The 16546-nt window shown below is 39.5% G+C and overlaps 3 protein-coding genes across 6 annotated transcripts in view; all 3 read right to left on the bottom strand.

The window, feature by feature from the left end:
* spire1a (spire-type actin nucleation factor 1a) overlaps nt 1-1527 on the bottom strand; it is a 29845-nt gene extending 28318 nt beyond the window's left edge. For 3 of the 4 annotated variants that reach the window (XM_071499972.1, XM_071499973.1, XM_071499971.1), the window contains exon 1: nt 1053-1526. In XM_071499972.1, coding sequence (XP_071356073.1) covers nt 1053-1398 — 346 coding nt within the window. In that variant the 5' untranslated portion in view covers nt 1399-1526. Of the gene's footprint in view, nt 1-1052 lie in introns of all 4 variants that reach the window. The other variant, XM_071499974.1, reaches the window with a different exon arrangement.
* Nucleotides 1528-3921: 2394 nt separating this feature from the next.
* Nucleotides 3922-7608, bottom strand: LOC139634489 (brain and acute leukemia cytoplasmic protein). The gene is made up of 3 exons (XM_071500944.1): nt 7269-7608; nt 6859-7016; nt 3922-5408 (listed from the first exon to the last, which is right to left on the bottom strand). The coding sequence occupies exons 1-3, from the start codon at nt 7405-7407 to the stop codon at nt 5283-5285; spliced, it is 423 nt and encodes a 140-aa protein (XP_071357045.1). The 5' UTR covers nt 7408-7608; the 3' UTR covers nt 3922-5282.
* A 1041-nt stretch (nt 7609-8649) lies between these two features.
* Nucleotides 8650-16317, bottom strand: atp6v1c1b (ATPase H+ transporting V1 subunit C1b). Its single transcript, XM_071500513.1, has 13 exons — nt 16178-16317; nt 15195-15367; nt 15015-15082; nt 14714-14799; nt 14436-14530; nt 13710-13801; nt 13192-13290; nt 12854-12922; nt 11247-11339; nt 10685-10778; nt 10267-10364; nt 9948-10071; nt 8650-9606 (listed from the first exon to the last, which is right to left on the bottom strand). Exons 2-13 carry the CDS (start codon nt 15324-15326, stop codon nt 9508-9510), a joined length of 1149 nt encoding a protein of 382 aa, XP_071356614.1. The 5' UTR covers nt 15327-15367; nt 16178-16317; the 3' UTR covers nt 8650-9507.
* Between the last annotated feature and the right edge of the window lie 229 nt (nt 16318-16546).

The following is a 16546-nucleotide window of genomic DNA, read 5'->3' on the forward strand; positions in this document are numbered from 1 at the left end:
TCTTTGTTAAACCAACAGAGCGAAACCCTAAACATATTGAACTTACCATCATAGACAACTATAAGAAAACATTGACATTTTAGAAGGAATGGAATTTTTGTTTAATAAGTTCAATGGTCATCAAAAGTACTGCTTATTAATTTCCTGTCATTTGACTGATCAATTAATATATTAATCTTTTCAGCTCTGAGGTATACTGTTTAGTCATAGGTGGAACTCTGACCTGAAACAAACTGGAGCTCCAGGAACAGCACTGATGGTTTGCACTTAATACAGTCCATGTGCATGCTAACTGTCATCTCTATATATATCTATCAAACTATATTAAATGTGTTTTCCTTGCGTTTGACATGCAGCCCACACCAAACACCTGCTCTGAACTACAGGATGATTGTCCCCAACGCCCCACCCCCAATCTGTGCCTTTATCTAAATGTCACAACACAAATAATAGGGCTGTTAGCAGCAATATGAGTCATCTGCATTTGGCCTTGATTCAGGCAATATAGCTTTACTCTGGATTGCTCCCAAGGTGCTCTGCAGTTTGAATCCATCACATGGTTCATTGTTTACTGACGCTAACTGACCGCTGCAGGAGCATAATTCAAACCCAAACCCAAAGCAGCCATTCTGGACAAACCCTGCTAGCACCTCCGTTTGAATGAAGCAATATTATTAACCATGTTTATAATGTAAACACCAGATGTTGTTGTGATAACAAACCATGTCAGGTTATAATTGATAAATACGGTTTTCTTGCTCTTTACGATTCCCACAGGCTATGCGGTGATCTATGATGTATTAGTAATAACCGCATCGGGCGTCTGTAAACAAATTCACCACATGGCTGGAAGCAGACAGCCACAACAATATGGCCTCTTTGTAGGGATGCTCCGGTCGCTTGGCCTGTGAGTGATGCGAAGGGAAAAAAAAATGCTTCATTGTTGGCAGCCGGTTGAGGTAACAGTCTTTGACGTTAAGCTGCGCAGTTACTCAAAACAGACATATGTCAGGGGAAAATCCCCGACACCTGGCCGGGCTTGGTGCGTTTACCTGTGCCGACTTCAAAGTGCAGCTTGACAGTCCCGTCTCTCCCGATCTTCACATCCCCGGGTCCCTCAATCCTCCTCGGATAGTCGGCAGCTGAAGCGCCAGCAGACTTGGAGCTTTTCCTCCGATGTCTCTGTGCTAAAGCCCGACAGCACTGATAGCACACTGCCCACGCCTGCTCCTCGTTTATCGGCTGGCTGTACAGAGTCAAAATTTCTTCCAGGGAGACCTCCTCGGCTCCGTCGCCGCTGTCCATGTTCACATCCACGGTGTTCAAGTCGGCGGCGAAATCCCGGAGAATGGTCGGCGAAGTCAGCATCCCGTCGTCAGTCCCCGGTCGCTTAGCCATCCTCACATCATTATAACCACATAACTGGAAGGGGGGGGGGAAGGTAACTGTCTGTTAATGTTTTTAAGTCACACAGCTAGTAGACCCGGACGCCGCCCGCTCCCTCAGCCGTCGTCTCTCCGGTGTGAGCGAAGAGCACCAACGGTCCACGGTGACAGGCAGGCGGCCGAGAGAGCTCTGCGTGGTCTTAGCGCCCGCCGGACAGCCGCTTCGTCATCAGCTTCAACGGGAACAGGAAACTGTCATTAAAGAGCTTCCGCCTTCAGGTGTGTGGTTGGGGTTTAAATCATGATCCATAAAAAAAAAAAAAAAAAAAAAAAATCACAAATTTTTCAAAATACTACAAGAGAACTTGCAGACAAGATGGTGGACGTTTTCTTGTTGCTGTTGTTGTTTCTTTTGTTTTTTTAAAAATTTACTGACAATAACTGAAGTCATTTGGAGATTTTTTCTTGAAGCAATAAAAAGTGACTTGTTTCTTTACTATTTATTTCAAAGATATTTTTAAAAAAAAAAAAGCTAAGTTTTGATTTTGTACCCAACAAACTGTGCCAGATTTTAAGTTGTAGGCTATACCCAGCTAACAATTTAAGGTTCTGGGAACGTTCCGCAAACGTTTGCTGGATCCCGTAGCGAATGTTCCCCCAAAGTAAGTTTTTTTTAATGTATCTGGAACATTCGGAGAACATCAGAAGAACGTTCCCTCACGGTAGTTCGCAGAACGTTGAACAAACGTTCAGCAAACGTCTCAGAGCAGTTTAGCACAGTTTCCCGGCCTGGACAACCTACAAGACTGGGAAGTGTGTAACAGGTGCATATTATGTATTGCAGCATAATTTTTTGCTTTTGTCAAAATTTCTCTAACGTGGAATTTTATGGAAGAATTTAGAATTTCTTAAGGTTAAAATGTAACCCTCTAAGAACCTTTTGGGAACGTTCCCTAAAGGTTCTCTCGAGGTTAACCTTTTGCAACCTTTAGCAAACGTTCTTGGAACGTTCATTAAGAATTTAGTTCTTTTAAGGGAACATTCCCTTAAGGTTCTCCGACGGTTCTTCAAAAGTAACTCTTAGAGAACGTTCCAAGAACATTTCTGGAAGGTTATCTTTGTAAAACTAGCTTGATTAGCTTGATTAATTTCTGTGTGTAAAACATCAGTTGTCAGTTTGCATGGTATCAGTTGCATGAATTGTCAACTTTTTTTCCAGTTTGTAATGTGTTAATGTGTTTGCCATATACAGACTGTCCTTTGGGCTAAAGGGTGCATTACAACAGAGAATTTTAGTGATTTTAATACCAGAGTAGGATAGAAACTAAGTACATTAACTCGGTTACAAAATATGGAGGTACTTGTAGCCCTCTTTACTTGAGTAATTCTGTTTTATGCTTTAGTTTTATTTCAGGATTTCTTTTGCATGAATAGTTTTTGAACAATTCCTTTATATAGTGCAAGGCATTGTAACAGGCTGTGTCACATATACAGCTTTAAGGTCATTTCATTCATTTCTTTTTTCTTATTTCTATTTGTTTCATTCAATGTATTTATAGATTTTAGGCACACAAAGCATAAATTGTCTTATAAATTGCCACATATTGTTAATGACTAATCCACCAGTAATTGTTAACTTTATATAGCGTACAGTCAGTAAAAGTACCTCAGTCTCATCCAGCTACCACATCAAAATGTTGATTATGTTAAGGCTTGAGTAAAAGTAATCAATTACTATAATCTAATAAATAACATTACATGTAACAAGTTAAAAGTCATTCTACATAATAGGTAGCTTTCAGTTTTGAAATATTCATACATGTTTATGCTTTTACTTAAGTTTCAAATGCAGGACTTTTGCTATAACTGAGTATCCTGAGTTTACATTTACTGTAATGTTACTATAATCATTTAAATCAATCTTTGTACTTCTGTCACCACTACCTATATTATTAATATCAAGTTGTGCTATCACTTCAATTTCCTTTATTTCTCAATTAGCTGCACACATTTTCTTTACCAGAGCTCCATCTCCTGACTGTGTTGTTCCTCACATCAAGATTTTATACCATTGTAATGAGCAAATTTGTTATTAATTAAACTTACAGATGAATGACTGCTGTACAATGACTAAACGGCATAATTTGAATCTCAAATTACTAATATTCCCCTGGTAACAACTTCAATCAATTGATTAGATAAGGGCTAAAATTTACAAAGGTAATATTAGCTGATGGATTTTATTACACAGAAGAAATAATGTCTATTTCTTTACCATTTTTTTGTTGATATATCGCGTAATATATTTTCTATGGGGATTTTTTCAACAAGCCTATATTAAATAAATAAATACAAATGTCACTGGTATTGCTTTTCATGCTGAAAGATAATTATCATAAGCAAACAAATACAATTACTGCAATTAACTTATGTGATTGTGGCCTTGGGAAAGGAAAATGTGATAACTGTAAATCTAAATGTATTTAGGTCTTTGAGATACATAAAAACCCATCCATGAATTGATTAAATAATAACATAAAGCAAGATATTAGTTTATTGATTGAGGCTATTTAACTCTGCTGTAGCCTTTGCCTGTAGGTTATGAGAAATGATTACACTTATCACTTTTTGTGAGTTTCACAACTTAAGAAGCTGACAACAATTTTAATACAAATAAGAAAAAATGTGGCCTGTGTTAAATAAAAAAAAAAAAAAAAATCATTTCCATCACAAAGCAAGTTGGCCTGCATGTACACATTTCACCATTATCATCTTAGTGTTATCACATCAAATACTAAACCAGAGTCTGACTTTACTAACAAGACATGACCAACAGGTTGAAGAACAGCTGAACTCAGCATCCTCTATTAAATCGAAAGTTTTCTGTAAATGGTTGTTATTGTCAATAGCAAATTCTCTAGGGGTTTTCAATTAGTTTAACCCCCCAGCTGGTCATCGGTGCCATCTGCTGGCTGTAAATCTCATTACCCTGATGATCCGTTTCCAGGTGTATTGGGTAGGCAAAATGTTTTATTTCAAACAGCTTGCTTTTGATTATGGTTATTTGAGACTTTTGATTTTGAATCAATTTGTGATTGATTTATACATGCAGATCAGTGTAAGCCACACAAATGACACATTGTTACACTGTGGTAAATAATAGAGTATAAAATAATACAACATAAAGGAAGATGCAAGAGAATTGTAAAACACAATATTGAACAAAGTTAAAAAATAAACACAGGAGCAGTTCAAATCTAAATAAGTTGTAGGCACATGCGGGTGTGTTTGTTTCTCTATCTTTTGAAGGCTAGAAAAGCCTCCAAGCTTCAAACCTCCAAATCACAGCTTCGATACAGCACTTCAGGTTCTTCTAAATGAAAATCATTTACAGCACTGACTGAGGTTAAACAGGGTCATCATTGGTTCCCACACCACTGTTTTTCATTCACAACAAAAGGAATACACTTGCACGAATAACTGAAGCAAATTCTTGAGGAAGGCCCCACACACAAAACATTTGATGTGCAGATTGTGATTATCATGTGCATATGGGACGGTCTGTTTCTTAAAATTGGCTTAACACAGTGGCACATTCCATAACCGGCACCATAAGCATGGGAGAAAAGCATGGTGGAGAGTGTGAACGCTGTTTGTGACCCACTCTCTGCCTCACACATGCATTTGCAATGGCAACAACAAAGATGCAGCATCCCGAGATCTTTGGGTGGAGACAAATGCAGGAGCTTATATTGTAAATCACTGAGATCAACAGCCAAGCTCTTGTAAAGTCACTAAGAAACATCATCCGCGCACTTCTGTAAATCACCACCCCGTCCACTGGTGAACTGCTCACAGCTCTGGCCATCTTCCTCTTCACAGAGTCTAAGCCTTTCTTCATCTTTCATCGCACACATTGCCAGGTTCAGCGTCTCCACTACCATTGATATTGACAGCTTGCCCATCTTTAGACAAAGTGTTGGCCTCCTTTGACGCCCTCCTTTTGGAGTCACGGGTGGTTTGCTGTGGAAAGACGTAAGATTTTGAAGGTCACATCATTTAAATGTCACTACACTGGACAGAGAGTGAGTGGGCGAAGACGACCAACTGAGACCTGAGTCGCTGGAGCACTGCCCGTAAGTGGAAGGTTAAATAAATAAAACACAACACACAGTCTTTGTTTCCGAGATGCTGAAAATGCAATTTGTTAGGTCAGAGGAATCGATTTTTCAGATCTTTTTGAATTGTTAAATGCGTATTGTAAAGGACGAGGAACATTCATAGCTCAGTCATCAATAACAGACCCCAAATCTAAGACATGCTTAGACAGCCTCATCTGTCTATGTCTTTCTAACTCCTGTACACTAGTGTTAAAACCCAAAGATTTGCATCATGTAAGCAGGTGATGGGGTCTACACTCAGTTTCTTTTGTGCAGTAAGTTCTCAAGATAAAAGATTAGAGAAACAGATGGATGGAAGTAAATGTTATGGTAGGACCTGTTCAGAATCAAGAATATTTTTAGAGAAATTATTCTCAATGTTCGTACTTACTGCTTCAGAACTATGGCCAAAATGTCTGTAGAAATACACACGCACATGGATATTGAAGATTTAGGAATATAGCTAGACTGGATATAGTGTACATATATATATGATATACGCACATAAAACCACCGCTTTCGGGCTGCTGCTAATGATTATTTTCATTACTTGTACTTCATTTTACAATAAATCACTTTGTCTACAGTATCAGAAAATTATGGAAAACAGTTATTATAATTCAGGTAGCACCTCTTCAATTCCTTGTTTTATCCTTATCTGACCATCAGTCCAGAGCTCAAAGATATACATTTTACTATATATGACAAAGAAAATCCTCACATATGAGATGCTAAAATCTAATTTTTGGGGGGGAAAAAAAGACTAAAACCATTTATCAATTATCAAAAACCTTAACTTACTGTTAACCAAGTAATCAATTCATCAAACAATCATTTTAGTCTACATCTCTGTATGTAGAAGTACATATTATCCTTCCACACAGCTGTTTCACTCCTGCACTACTTCCACCCCGACCCTGTACATACTGCAGTAAGCAGTGATATGTATAGATACTGCAGGGTTGTTGTCCAGCTCTAGTCTGGATATAATATGCATCTTTTCTGTCTTTGTGTAAGTCTGTATTTGTGTCTTCCTGGAAATTTGGCCTGCAATTTGAAAAAGGGTAACCTTCTATCACATCTCTACAAATCTACTCCGGAGAGGAAAAAGTCTTCGTGCTTTGAGTACATTCTGAGTAAATATCTTCTGAAAGCTTCTGACAGCTGAATCCCTTTCAAAGTTGATTCTGATTCTGCAGAGCAACCTGGCAGAATGAGCGAAGTAACGGGTGCGTGATGCTGCTGGGTCAGATGTTGCTGCTGTTCATTTTTAGCTGTCAGACATGCCAGCACCCGCCTCCAGTGATACCTACATCACTTAAGGAGCGTCTGGGTCTCCTCTGGTGGTTTGAGCCGGTTGTAGTGGTGGTGGTGGTGTTGTTGGTGGTGGTGGTGGTGAGGGCCTGCTTCCCACACTGGGTGCCTGTGTTCACCATCCTCTTCTCTCTCAGACTTGCCTCCAGAGCTTTACCTTTGGACAACAGTGAAGGACTTCAGTTGAAACACAACCACATTCTTGTCCTGGCGTCGTTCAACAATAAGACAACAATAGAGATGAAACAAAACTGCTGTGTCAGGGAGTTGACAGCTGGTTGTGTTTTGAATGGTTAGTTTAGCTTCGCAGCGCAGTCTATCTGCAATGTTTTATCATATTTGAGACCAGCAGAGATTGAGTGTGATGTGGCCTGTGATGAATGCTATAAAGGACGACGGAGGCTCTTACTGTTTGCAACTGGTAGAGGGGTCTCCACGTCCGTGTTGGTGAGCCACGTCGATTCCGTCTCTCTGGTCCAGCTTTCATGGTACCTCGGCTCGATGATCGCGTCCGCCCGACTCCCTCCACAACCCATTGGGAAAATCATCCACGACAGGTGCAGCTGCAGCTGACACGGAGTGAACACGGCTCGGCTTGTCTCACAGCAGCTGCAGCATCCTCCCCGGATCTCTACTGCACCTCTGTCCGTGCCTCCGTCTCCATCTTCAGTCGGGGATGCTGCTGCTGCTGCTGCTGCTGCTGCTGGTTGATGCTGCTCTCCACAGACATCAGCTGAGCAGCATGAACACACACTGGCGATATCTGCGTCATCCAGAGAGAGAGAGAGAGAGAGAGAGAGAGAGAGAGAGAGAGAGAGAGAGAGAGAAGAGGAGGGGTGGGGGAGGTGAAACTACATCCGCTGATAGGTTGTGGAGGAACTCAAGTCCAGCCTCCGTCAGCATCATCACATTTCACCACCATCATCATCATCATCATCATCATCATCATCACCATCATGCAAATATGCACTAAACCAATCAAAATTATTCAAGTTCTCGGATTTTTTTTTTTTTAATTGTATATATTCTTCTTTCTATTGATTGCTGAACCACTCTAACAGCATATTCTCTCAAAAATGGCCTGATCGATTGTTAACAAACAATATATTCATCCTATATTAAGAAAACCTTTGGGTTGACGAGGTTTGAAAAAATCCCTTGGCAAATGTTTATCCATAAAGGGTCATGAGTTACAGTTATAAATATTGGCAAAAATAAGTTAAGATGAAAAATGTACCTCAATACATAATAACTTATGTATAATAATTACAAATAAATTTTGTGTGTAAAACTTCTGAAATATTAAAACAATGAGAAAAATCAGTTGAACAATGAGAAATTAAGACAAATCACAAGGACAAAATGATGTAAATATTATTAAGTTGTTATGGAGGGGTTTTGGTGTTCTGTGATACAATAAAGAGATGAAATTAAATAAAGAGAGGATTTTTCAAAATTTGGCAATCCCATGGTTGTTTTTATAATTGGCTTATTAGAAATAGTTTATAAACCATTAATGTATTTAATAAGTATCTGGTGTTGGAATACTAATATACAGTTCATGAAAAAGAGGAATTAAAAACTGTTACAGTCACCAAAAGACACCCATTTCATTTCATATCAAAATGAAATAATTTCATTTGTAAAACCTTATTAATCGCTTCCCTCTTTATTCTAAGGCTGCACTTCAAGTACCATGTGGACTTGTATTATGGTTATATTCTGCAGGAATACAAACATAATACTATTATGTTTAATAACCATGTTTATGAAAGTGAGCTGAAGTCAAGTATTTTTCACATAGAGCATTTATTTTCACATTTATTTTAAATATGTGGTTCAATTTTCAGTTATACTGACAATACAGTATTTGCACATAGACCTATCATAATTATTCTTAAAATTCTTAATATACAGAAATCCAAGGAGCATACAAGCAGCAAACATATTGCTTCTTTATACTGTAAAATGACCAGTGTCAGTATTTCACAGGATTACAGCTGGAGACGGGGAAACGATCATTAACATCTACTTGTGAACAGACATTCCTTACATGGAGCTAAAAACACATCACCTTCAAAAACTGAACAAACAAAAACACATTCACTGATCTTAGAGTCTTTAAATAAATACTATATTTAACATACATTTATTTTTCTCCCCATTTCCCCCACATTTGTACCGTTCATGTTACTTTAAATAAAGTAGGAAGAGGGGGGAAAAAATGACAATAATAATGTGGTATTTTGCATGTCCTTTGATGCCATGAGGGAATGTCAACCATTTTGGTGGCCACACACTGTGAAGCTGTTCACTTTTACAGCGTAATACAAAGAGGAAGTGACACCAGAGGAGAGGGCCCATATTCAAGTACACTAGAACAGAAGTTATGACTGGAGACGAGTTCACCTCTGTAACCTATCTGACCTTACTTATAGTCACCAGTCAGTTCTCTGTTTCCTAACTACTTCTTCTGTTTAGACCCAGGAATGTGACAGGAACATTAAAGGAGAAAAAGAAAATGAGAAGACAAAAAGTGAGAAAGGAGGGAAAACAGAGGAGGTGTGGAAATAAATTAAAGCTTGTGGATGTGGCCGTGTCACATCAGAACACTACTGCACATGATGATGATGATGATCGCAATGCATCTAGACTTTGAAGTCCAGCAGGTTGCAGTCGATCTTGTAGTAAACATAGGGGTAGTACTCCTGCTGGCTCAAATTCAGACCTGGGATGTCCATAGAGGCCTGCAGGCACAAAGGAGAGACAGGAAGACAAATGTTATACACATATTTCGGTCATCACAATGAACACCAAACCATCCTAATGCACAGATAGAAAAGATGAAAGAGTATCTAATATCTATGTCTATAATATAAGTCCAGTTAAGGAAATGTATGGTGGGAGTTTCATATTTCCATAGCAACTGACACAAAGAATAATTTAGTCTTTTTTGGTGCCTTCATCCTGAAACAACGACCAGATGCCAGTAACTCCAAACTCCCAGATCATCTAGTCTTTCTAAATTCTGCTTATTATAATAATTATATTTCCACTTTTTCAAAGAGTGAGTGTGAATGAGACTCACATCAATGATCGCAGCACTGCTGTCCAGATGTTTGTACAGGTCATACAGCACCTCCCTCAGCTTCTTCATGTTCTTCTTGTTGGGCTGAAGCAACATGGCCTGGAAGTTGACTGGCAGCCCATATCTACAAAACACCAGATATCTGTCAATGCAGGCTGCCTTTCATTTTTCACAAATAGGACAAGAAACAATTCTTACATTAGCAGCGTAGATGTATGGGTGAATACACGTACACATGCTGTTAGCAGAGAATGGGAAAGAAAAGCATGCAGATAAACTTCTCTAATACACAGAAGCTGCTACGTCTCAACTCTCTCACCTCAGTACCGACTCCACAAACACACGCAGGGCTTTTATGTGAATCCACGCGATGAAGGCTTCACTGAAATTCACTTTCAGCCATCGTACCAAAGGCCCCTGTGGGTACAGCGAGAGCATTTTAATCATTTTAACATGCCTCTCAGTTTGCTGAAACTCAACAAAAATACACACTCATCCCATTGACGAGGTCTTCAATTGATGCACTATTTTGTCTTTATTTACCCCAAACTTAATTTAATGGTGAACTCAGTAACAATTTAGCTGAAATCACTGGTGAAATAATCACTGTATAGACGTTCTATCTATGGAGCCTGGGGTTCTCAGCGTCAAAACCAAGTCAAAACCCCCTCTGTAAATACTGAGCTCCAGTAACTTCCTCGTAGGTCGTAGGTTTGAGAAGAAAACAGCAGCCATACAAACTGTTTCTTCTTGTCAGTGGACAAACGTGTCATCTCTTCTTTGTCTGCCTTCATCTCCTCCTCATTGTACTGGAAATCACGCACTGTAAACCTGGGTCAGGACACACAGCAGAGAGCTGGCAATCAGCTGTCAGCACGCACACACACATATTCAAGTGCCCTCCTGAAAATAGGCTACGTACAAACATACATAAGCACACACAATGAGATCCCACTGTTGTGCTAATTGGAGAGACTGTCGAGTGCTGACAAAATTGTGTTTATCGTGTCTTTTTTTAGAGCATAACAAGGCAGTTCCTGTGTTAACAAACAGATAGCCCACTTCAGCCCTGACCTATCATTACTACCGTTAGTGTGGATGATTTCCCGCAGGGATAAATAGACATCATTCATTGAAAACCACCAATAGTAAGAATAATCTGCAATTCATAAACACACGTCTGTCAAATGGCTAAAAGCCAAACATGAGTTTAAAGAAAAACGTTTTCTCGACACTTGCTCTAATAAAATTTACACATTATCACATTTTTACATTCTCAAGTGAAACTGAATCATTTACTTGTTTTCCCTGGCCTTGTGCTTGAAGTCATCGACAGCCTTCCTGAAGAGGGTGACACTGAACAGACCACTGTCGTTGTCTTCAAACAGCAGCCTGGAGGAGAGGACACAAGATGACGGATCAGCACGAGAGCTGGAGCACACAGTGTGTTTGCAGCAGACTCACACATCAGCAGTATTTTTTGCAGAAAACACCCAGTACAGGTTCTCATGTCAATCTTACTGAATACTTCGTAAACCAACACAAAGGGAACATATGTTTATGTAAAATACCATCTAAATGATTATTGTTGCTGCGTTGGATATTGTGTCAAGTCATCGTATTGTACCATCCATTCCTGTCTTGCTACTAACAACAAGCCACGATGCATCTCTTTTGTGGACCAGTTCATACAGTTTATGTTCTATGAGATTAAAAGACGACTAAAAGTAACAAAAACCAGCTCCAGCACATTGTACAAAATTATTGTAAATGTACTGAATAGCTACACTCCAGCTACCTTTGTCAGGTATTGCATATACAGTACCAAGGGACACATCCCCCCGTAACCCTAACAACCAATCCTATAGACCAAGAACTCATAATAATTGGATAGAGAGATACAGTTAATATGATACCCTACTCCATTTTTCACTCTGTGATTCTCTCCCATTCCCTTACTGCTCAATAAAACCGCCACACATTTTCATATCAAATCTCATCAGAGTTATAAAGAAACAAGCAAATTGAGTAATTGCACCGCTAACACTGAAAAGAAGAGATTTCCCTTGATAGACCTTGTGTCACCAGCTGTGTCGCTGATGCAACAACAAGTAAATTACCCAAAACCAACACTTTGCTTGTTGCAATGAACACCGACCCATTGTGTGCACTGGAAGACAATTTCTAGAGATTAAATAGAAAGTATCTACAATTAAGAGTCAAATGCAAATCACCAAAGCCTTCAATTGAGATTTATGAACAGTTGTCAGGGAGATATTATGAAATTGGATTTTTTTTCCAAAAATCACAGGAAAACAGTTTGAGAACAGTCCTCCTCTGCTCACTGCTCTTAATTTCTCTTGGGGATCATAGGATGTTTCATGTCTCCAGGTCATATCGGCAGATAGTGCTCCATATCCGTTCTGGTAATGCAGGTTGCTAGGTTACCACATCACACTGAGCGATGTCCGTCAAGAAACCTGAACGTAACGTCTCAAATCATCTGGCCATGTTGGCAAAAGGTCACTTCCTTTCTACAGGTCAACCACATAATGTTTTCTATTCTAATGCAGATCTATAGCTTTTTGCAGGTCAACCATGAAATATTTCCAATTGTAATGAGAGTCAAGCACAAGGCTGAACCAACTGAAGAGGGGTGAGAGAGGGAGAAGAGCACCTGTCTGGTCTAAGGAATTAAAAAAAAAAAAAATTCTAATTGTGCCACAGAGACACAATCTACAGTCTATGTTTGTACTGATTTTTCTTTTTTTCTTTACAGTGCATGGGAACACTTCATATATGTGCTTTATCTGCGAAACACTGGATGTCGATTAATGAAAAAGAAACTGTCTCCTTCCTGTGGCTGATCATTCATAAACTGAGTTCAGTCATCTGGTCATTCTTACTTAGTGGAGCGTGGTACAACCATTTCTGCCAGCGTTTCATACGTCTTCTGCCAGTCAGTGTAGCCTGTCCTGGTTTGGGTGAAAGGGAAAAGAAAACAGCAGTGCGTGTTTTTTACATTTGAACATGAAATTTTAAGGCTGATACCAATACTAATGTTCTCAAACAAAAAAGCAGACACTTTAAAAAAAAAAAAAAAAAGCAATTTGACCATTTCCAGGCCTCAAATGTATGTGAATAAATAAATTATTAAAACAAACTGAATGATGTAAATAAACTGTTTTACAAAAAAAAAAAGTCTGCATATTGGATATAGAGATACTGATGTAGGCGCACTTACTTTGGGACGACTACCAGCATGGTAATCAGGTACTCTGAGTCCAGTACAAAGTCCTCTTTCTTCACTATGTCAGCCAGACTCCTGGTCAACAAGCTCCCCCTAAAGGACGACATGACAGCACACAGGCAACTTCAGAAAAGTCTTTCTCACAAAGCAATTATTATGCTGTAAGTGCCCCAAATACACAATGCAGAGAGCAGAGGTACTGTACAGATTCAACATAACTATAATAACCATGTCAATCTCATCCGCCTTAGTGATACAAAGACATCATCCAACGGAGATTGCGAAAGAAATATCTACATTTTGTTGAGAAGAAGCTGAGCCTCACGAATTCTTGACGCTAGCTTGAAATCAGAGCAGGCTCGCAAAGTGGGATTTCTGAATTACTGTTAATTATTAAAGCAACAATTAAATGATGTTTTTCTCCTACTAAGGCAGGAAAAACAATCAATTTAACAACAATTTAAAACAATCACTGAAGAAAAGAGTGACAGATGTTTTCCACTGTTACTCACGCATTCTTTCGCTCCAGATTCTGCAGATTTCCCTTCAGATTGTTGTAGGCTGAAGCTCTGGCCTTCAGGTCGTTGTCTATCTGAGTCGCTTGCTAGAAACCAAGATGGAGAAGGGGGCTGTTAGAGGTTGCTTCAGTATGGTTCTGTTTGTGCATGTGCTTCTGTGTTACTGGGTACATTTGTTTCCTGTAGCTATTTATTCTGTTGCATTCAGATTTCTCTTGCAAAAGTTATCTTAATGTCCGTGATAATGCCTGATTAAATATAAGCTATACACTCACAAGCACTTTATTAGGAACACCTGTACATCTGCTTATTTGTGCGGTTATCTAATCAGCCAATGGTGTGGCGGCGATGCAACGTATGAAATAATGCAGCCACAGGTCAGCGGCTTCAGTTAATGTTCAAACATCGGAATGGGGGGAAACTGTGATCTCCGTGACTTTGAATGTGGCATGACTGTTGGTGTTAGGTTGAGTATCTCTGAAACCGCAGATCTCCTTGGATTTTCACACTGAACAATCTCTAGAGTTTTTACTCAGAATCATGCAAAAAAGAAAAAACATCCACTGCAGAGAAGTTTGCAGTGTTGATGAAATGGGTCAGAGGAGAATGAGCAGACTGGTGGGAGCTGATAGAAAGGCCACAGTAACACTCCTAATAAAGTGCTCACTGTGTATACAAGATTAAAATCATGTGTACAAGTGAACAGATTTTCTAATATACCTTAGAGATGATCTCAGAGATGTTTTTCAGAGACTGTTTGATTGGGTACTTAGCCATGTCCCACTGAAATCTGGTGATATAGGTGACCAGGTCAACTGGAGAGAGTTAAAAGGAAAAAAGATAAAACCATCAGCATTAATCACATCCACTTAAATTGATTTTGTATGTTAAAATGATTATATAGCTGTATGCATAGTAGGTGCTAACCACGATCACTTCATGCTTTGAAGCCTTATCAGTGACATCAACAATGTTGATGATGGTGTTATGGTGATTACCTCCATTAGCCAGTAGATTCTCCTGGACTTTGTCTCGGCTGTCCTCCAGAACGTCAGCCATGTACTGAGCGACCTTCTTCACCACACTGAAGCACAACACGGGATGAGGAGAAGGGTTAGAGGCCAACATGAGATATCAGAAATAAAACAGGAGAAACAGTCAAGATTGTACTCCAATGTGACATTTGTTCGTTACAGAGCTTAGCTCATAAGTCTCCTACTGCCCAACAGATACAGAGGGCATTTTACAGTTTACAAAAAATAACAGGTAGAAGTAGACTGTGGTAGATGTAAGGTTTACCTTTCAACAAAAGTGTCCAGTTTAGCCAGCTCATCCGACAGACCCACCAAGACGTCTAGTGTTCCGACCTGACAAAGACAGAGCACAAAATTATAACAAAATGCTCCATTACGGCCCCTTTGCTGTCCACCCATGCATTCCCTACAGTGGCTGTAGCTACATATGACTGCTGTGTTGAACCTTGAGGTCAGGGATGTTGAACTTGTTGTTGGTAGACAGGTTGTTGGTGCGTGAGGTGGCGACCATCATCTTGTCCCAGGTCTGCTGACACGTCTTCTCCCCCGGAGCGGAGATCAACCAGAACTCTGTCATGGCTGCTGGCAGGAAGTTTGTCGTCTAATGTAAGAAAGTCACTGCAGAGATGACATGATATTCCATTATAAATTGATTTATAGAGTGATAAAGGATTTTATTCATATGGCCCACTCCTGCAGTTTACATGTTAACACATCAATAAATCAATAACATAATATATTTGATAGATATAAATATATGATGGTATAAAGAAAGAGACCATTCTACATAATTACAAGATTACTTTAACTTTAACTTGATTGATTTTAACACTGATTAATACAGATAATATTTTTCTTCTTTTACTTAACTAAAGTATTGAATGTATGACTTTTACTTGGAACTGAGTGTTGTAGTACTCTTTGGGGGATCAGAGTACTTTTCCACTAATAAATAAAGTATAATTATCACTACATGAATCAGAGTCATATTATAAAGTCGTTTGTTCCGCTTTTAAGTTCCATTTTGCCCCAGATTCATGGACTTCCTCACATTTCCCAATGGTTACAGTGTGGTCACTGAGCTAAACCGAAGTGGCTGATTGCATCAGGGAAGGACAGCAGAGACAGACATGTCTCCATGTCTGCTGATTGACTGTCATATGACCAGTCTCTATATTGTAGAAAACATGCTAACCACTGATCCTCCTCTTCGTTAAGAAAAAAACAATAATATCGCATGATTAAGAAGTGCTGCTCCTCGGGTTAGATTTGTAGATCATCCTCTAATCAAAATCAGTAGCAGGGAACAAAAATAACCCAGGTTTAGACACGGTTAAATTCAGTGCTAGCTTGCTGCTGACATGAGCTTGTTTGCATTGCAGTTTCACGCTGTCACGACATCAGTACTCGGTGTACGGTCAAACTCACCGGTGTGTTTAACGCCCTCGGGGTTCGGTCCACACGGTTTAATTCAGTCAAGTGATCGCAGCTCCCCATACATAGCGCAGATAATAGCAGGTTTTCGCCTCAGAGGTCCTTCAACACAGCATCTCACTCATAGTCAGCTGACGGGGGGGGAGTAGTGCGTCTGCGCAAAGGCTGCTGCGCACTATGCTGCCTTCACGGGATCCGCATGTCCTCGTAAGATTCAGTGTCTGAGGAGAAGGGGCCATGGATGTTTTGGAAAGAGCAAGTGTTTGTGTTGAGCACTGCTTTAATTAAAATATCTTTATGCATATTGAGTCAGCTGCCAAACCTGAACACCAAGTACATAACAATAATAGACTATATAGCATT

This window comes from Trachinotus anak, unplaced genomic scaffold (assembly GCF_046630095.1).
Source record: "Trachinotus anak isolate AG129_WGS33_773 ecotype Australia unplaced genomic scaffold, CSIRO_AGI_Tana_v1 ptg000016l, whole genome shotgun sequence".
Lineage (NCBI taxonomy): Eukaryota > Metazoa > Chordata > Actinopteri > Carangiformes > Carangidae > Trachinotus > Trachinotus anak.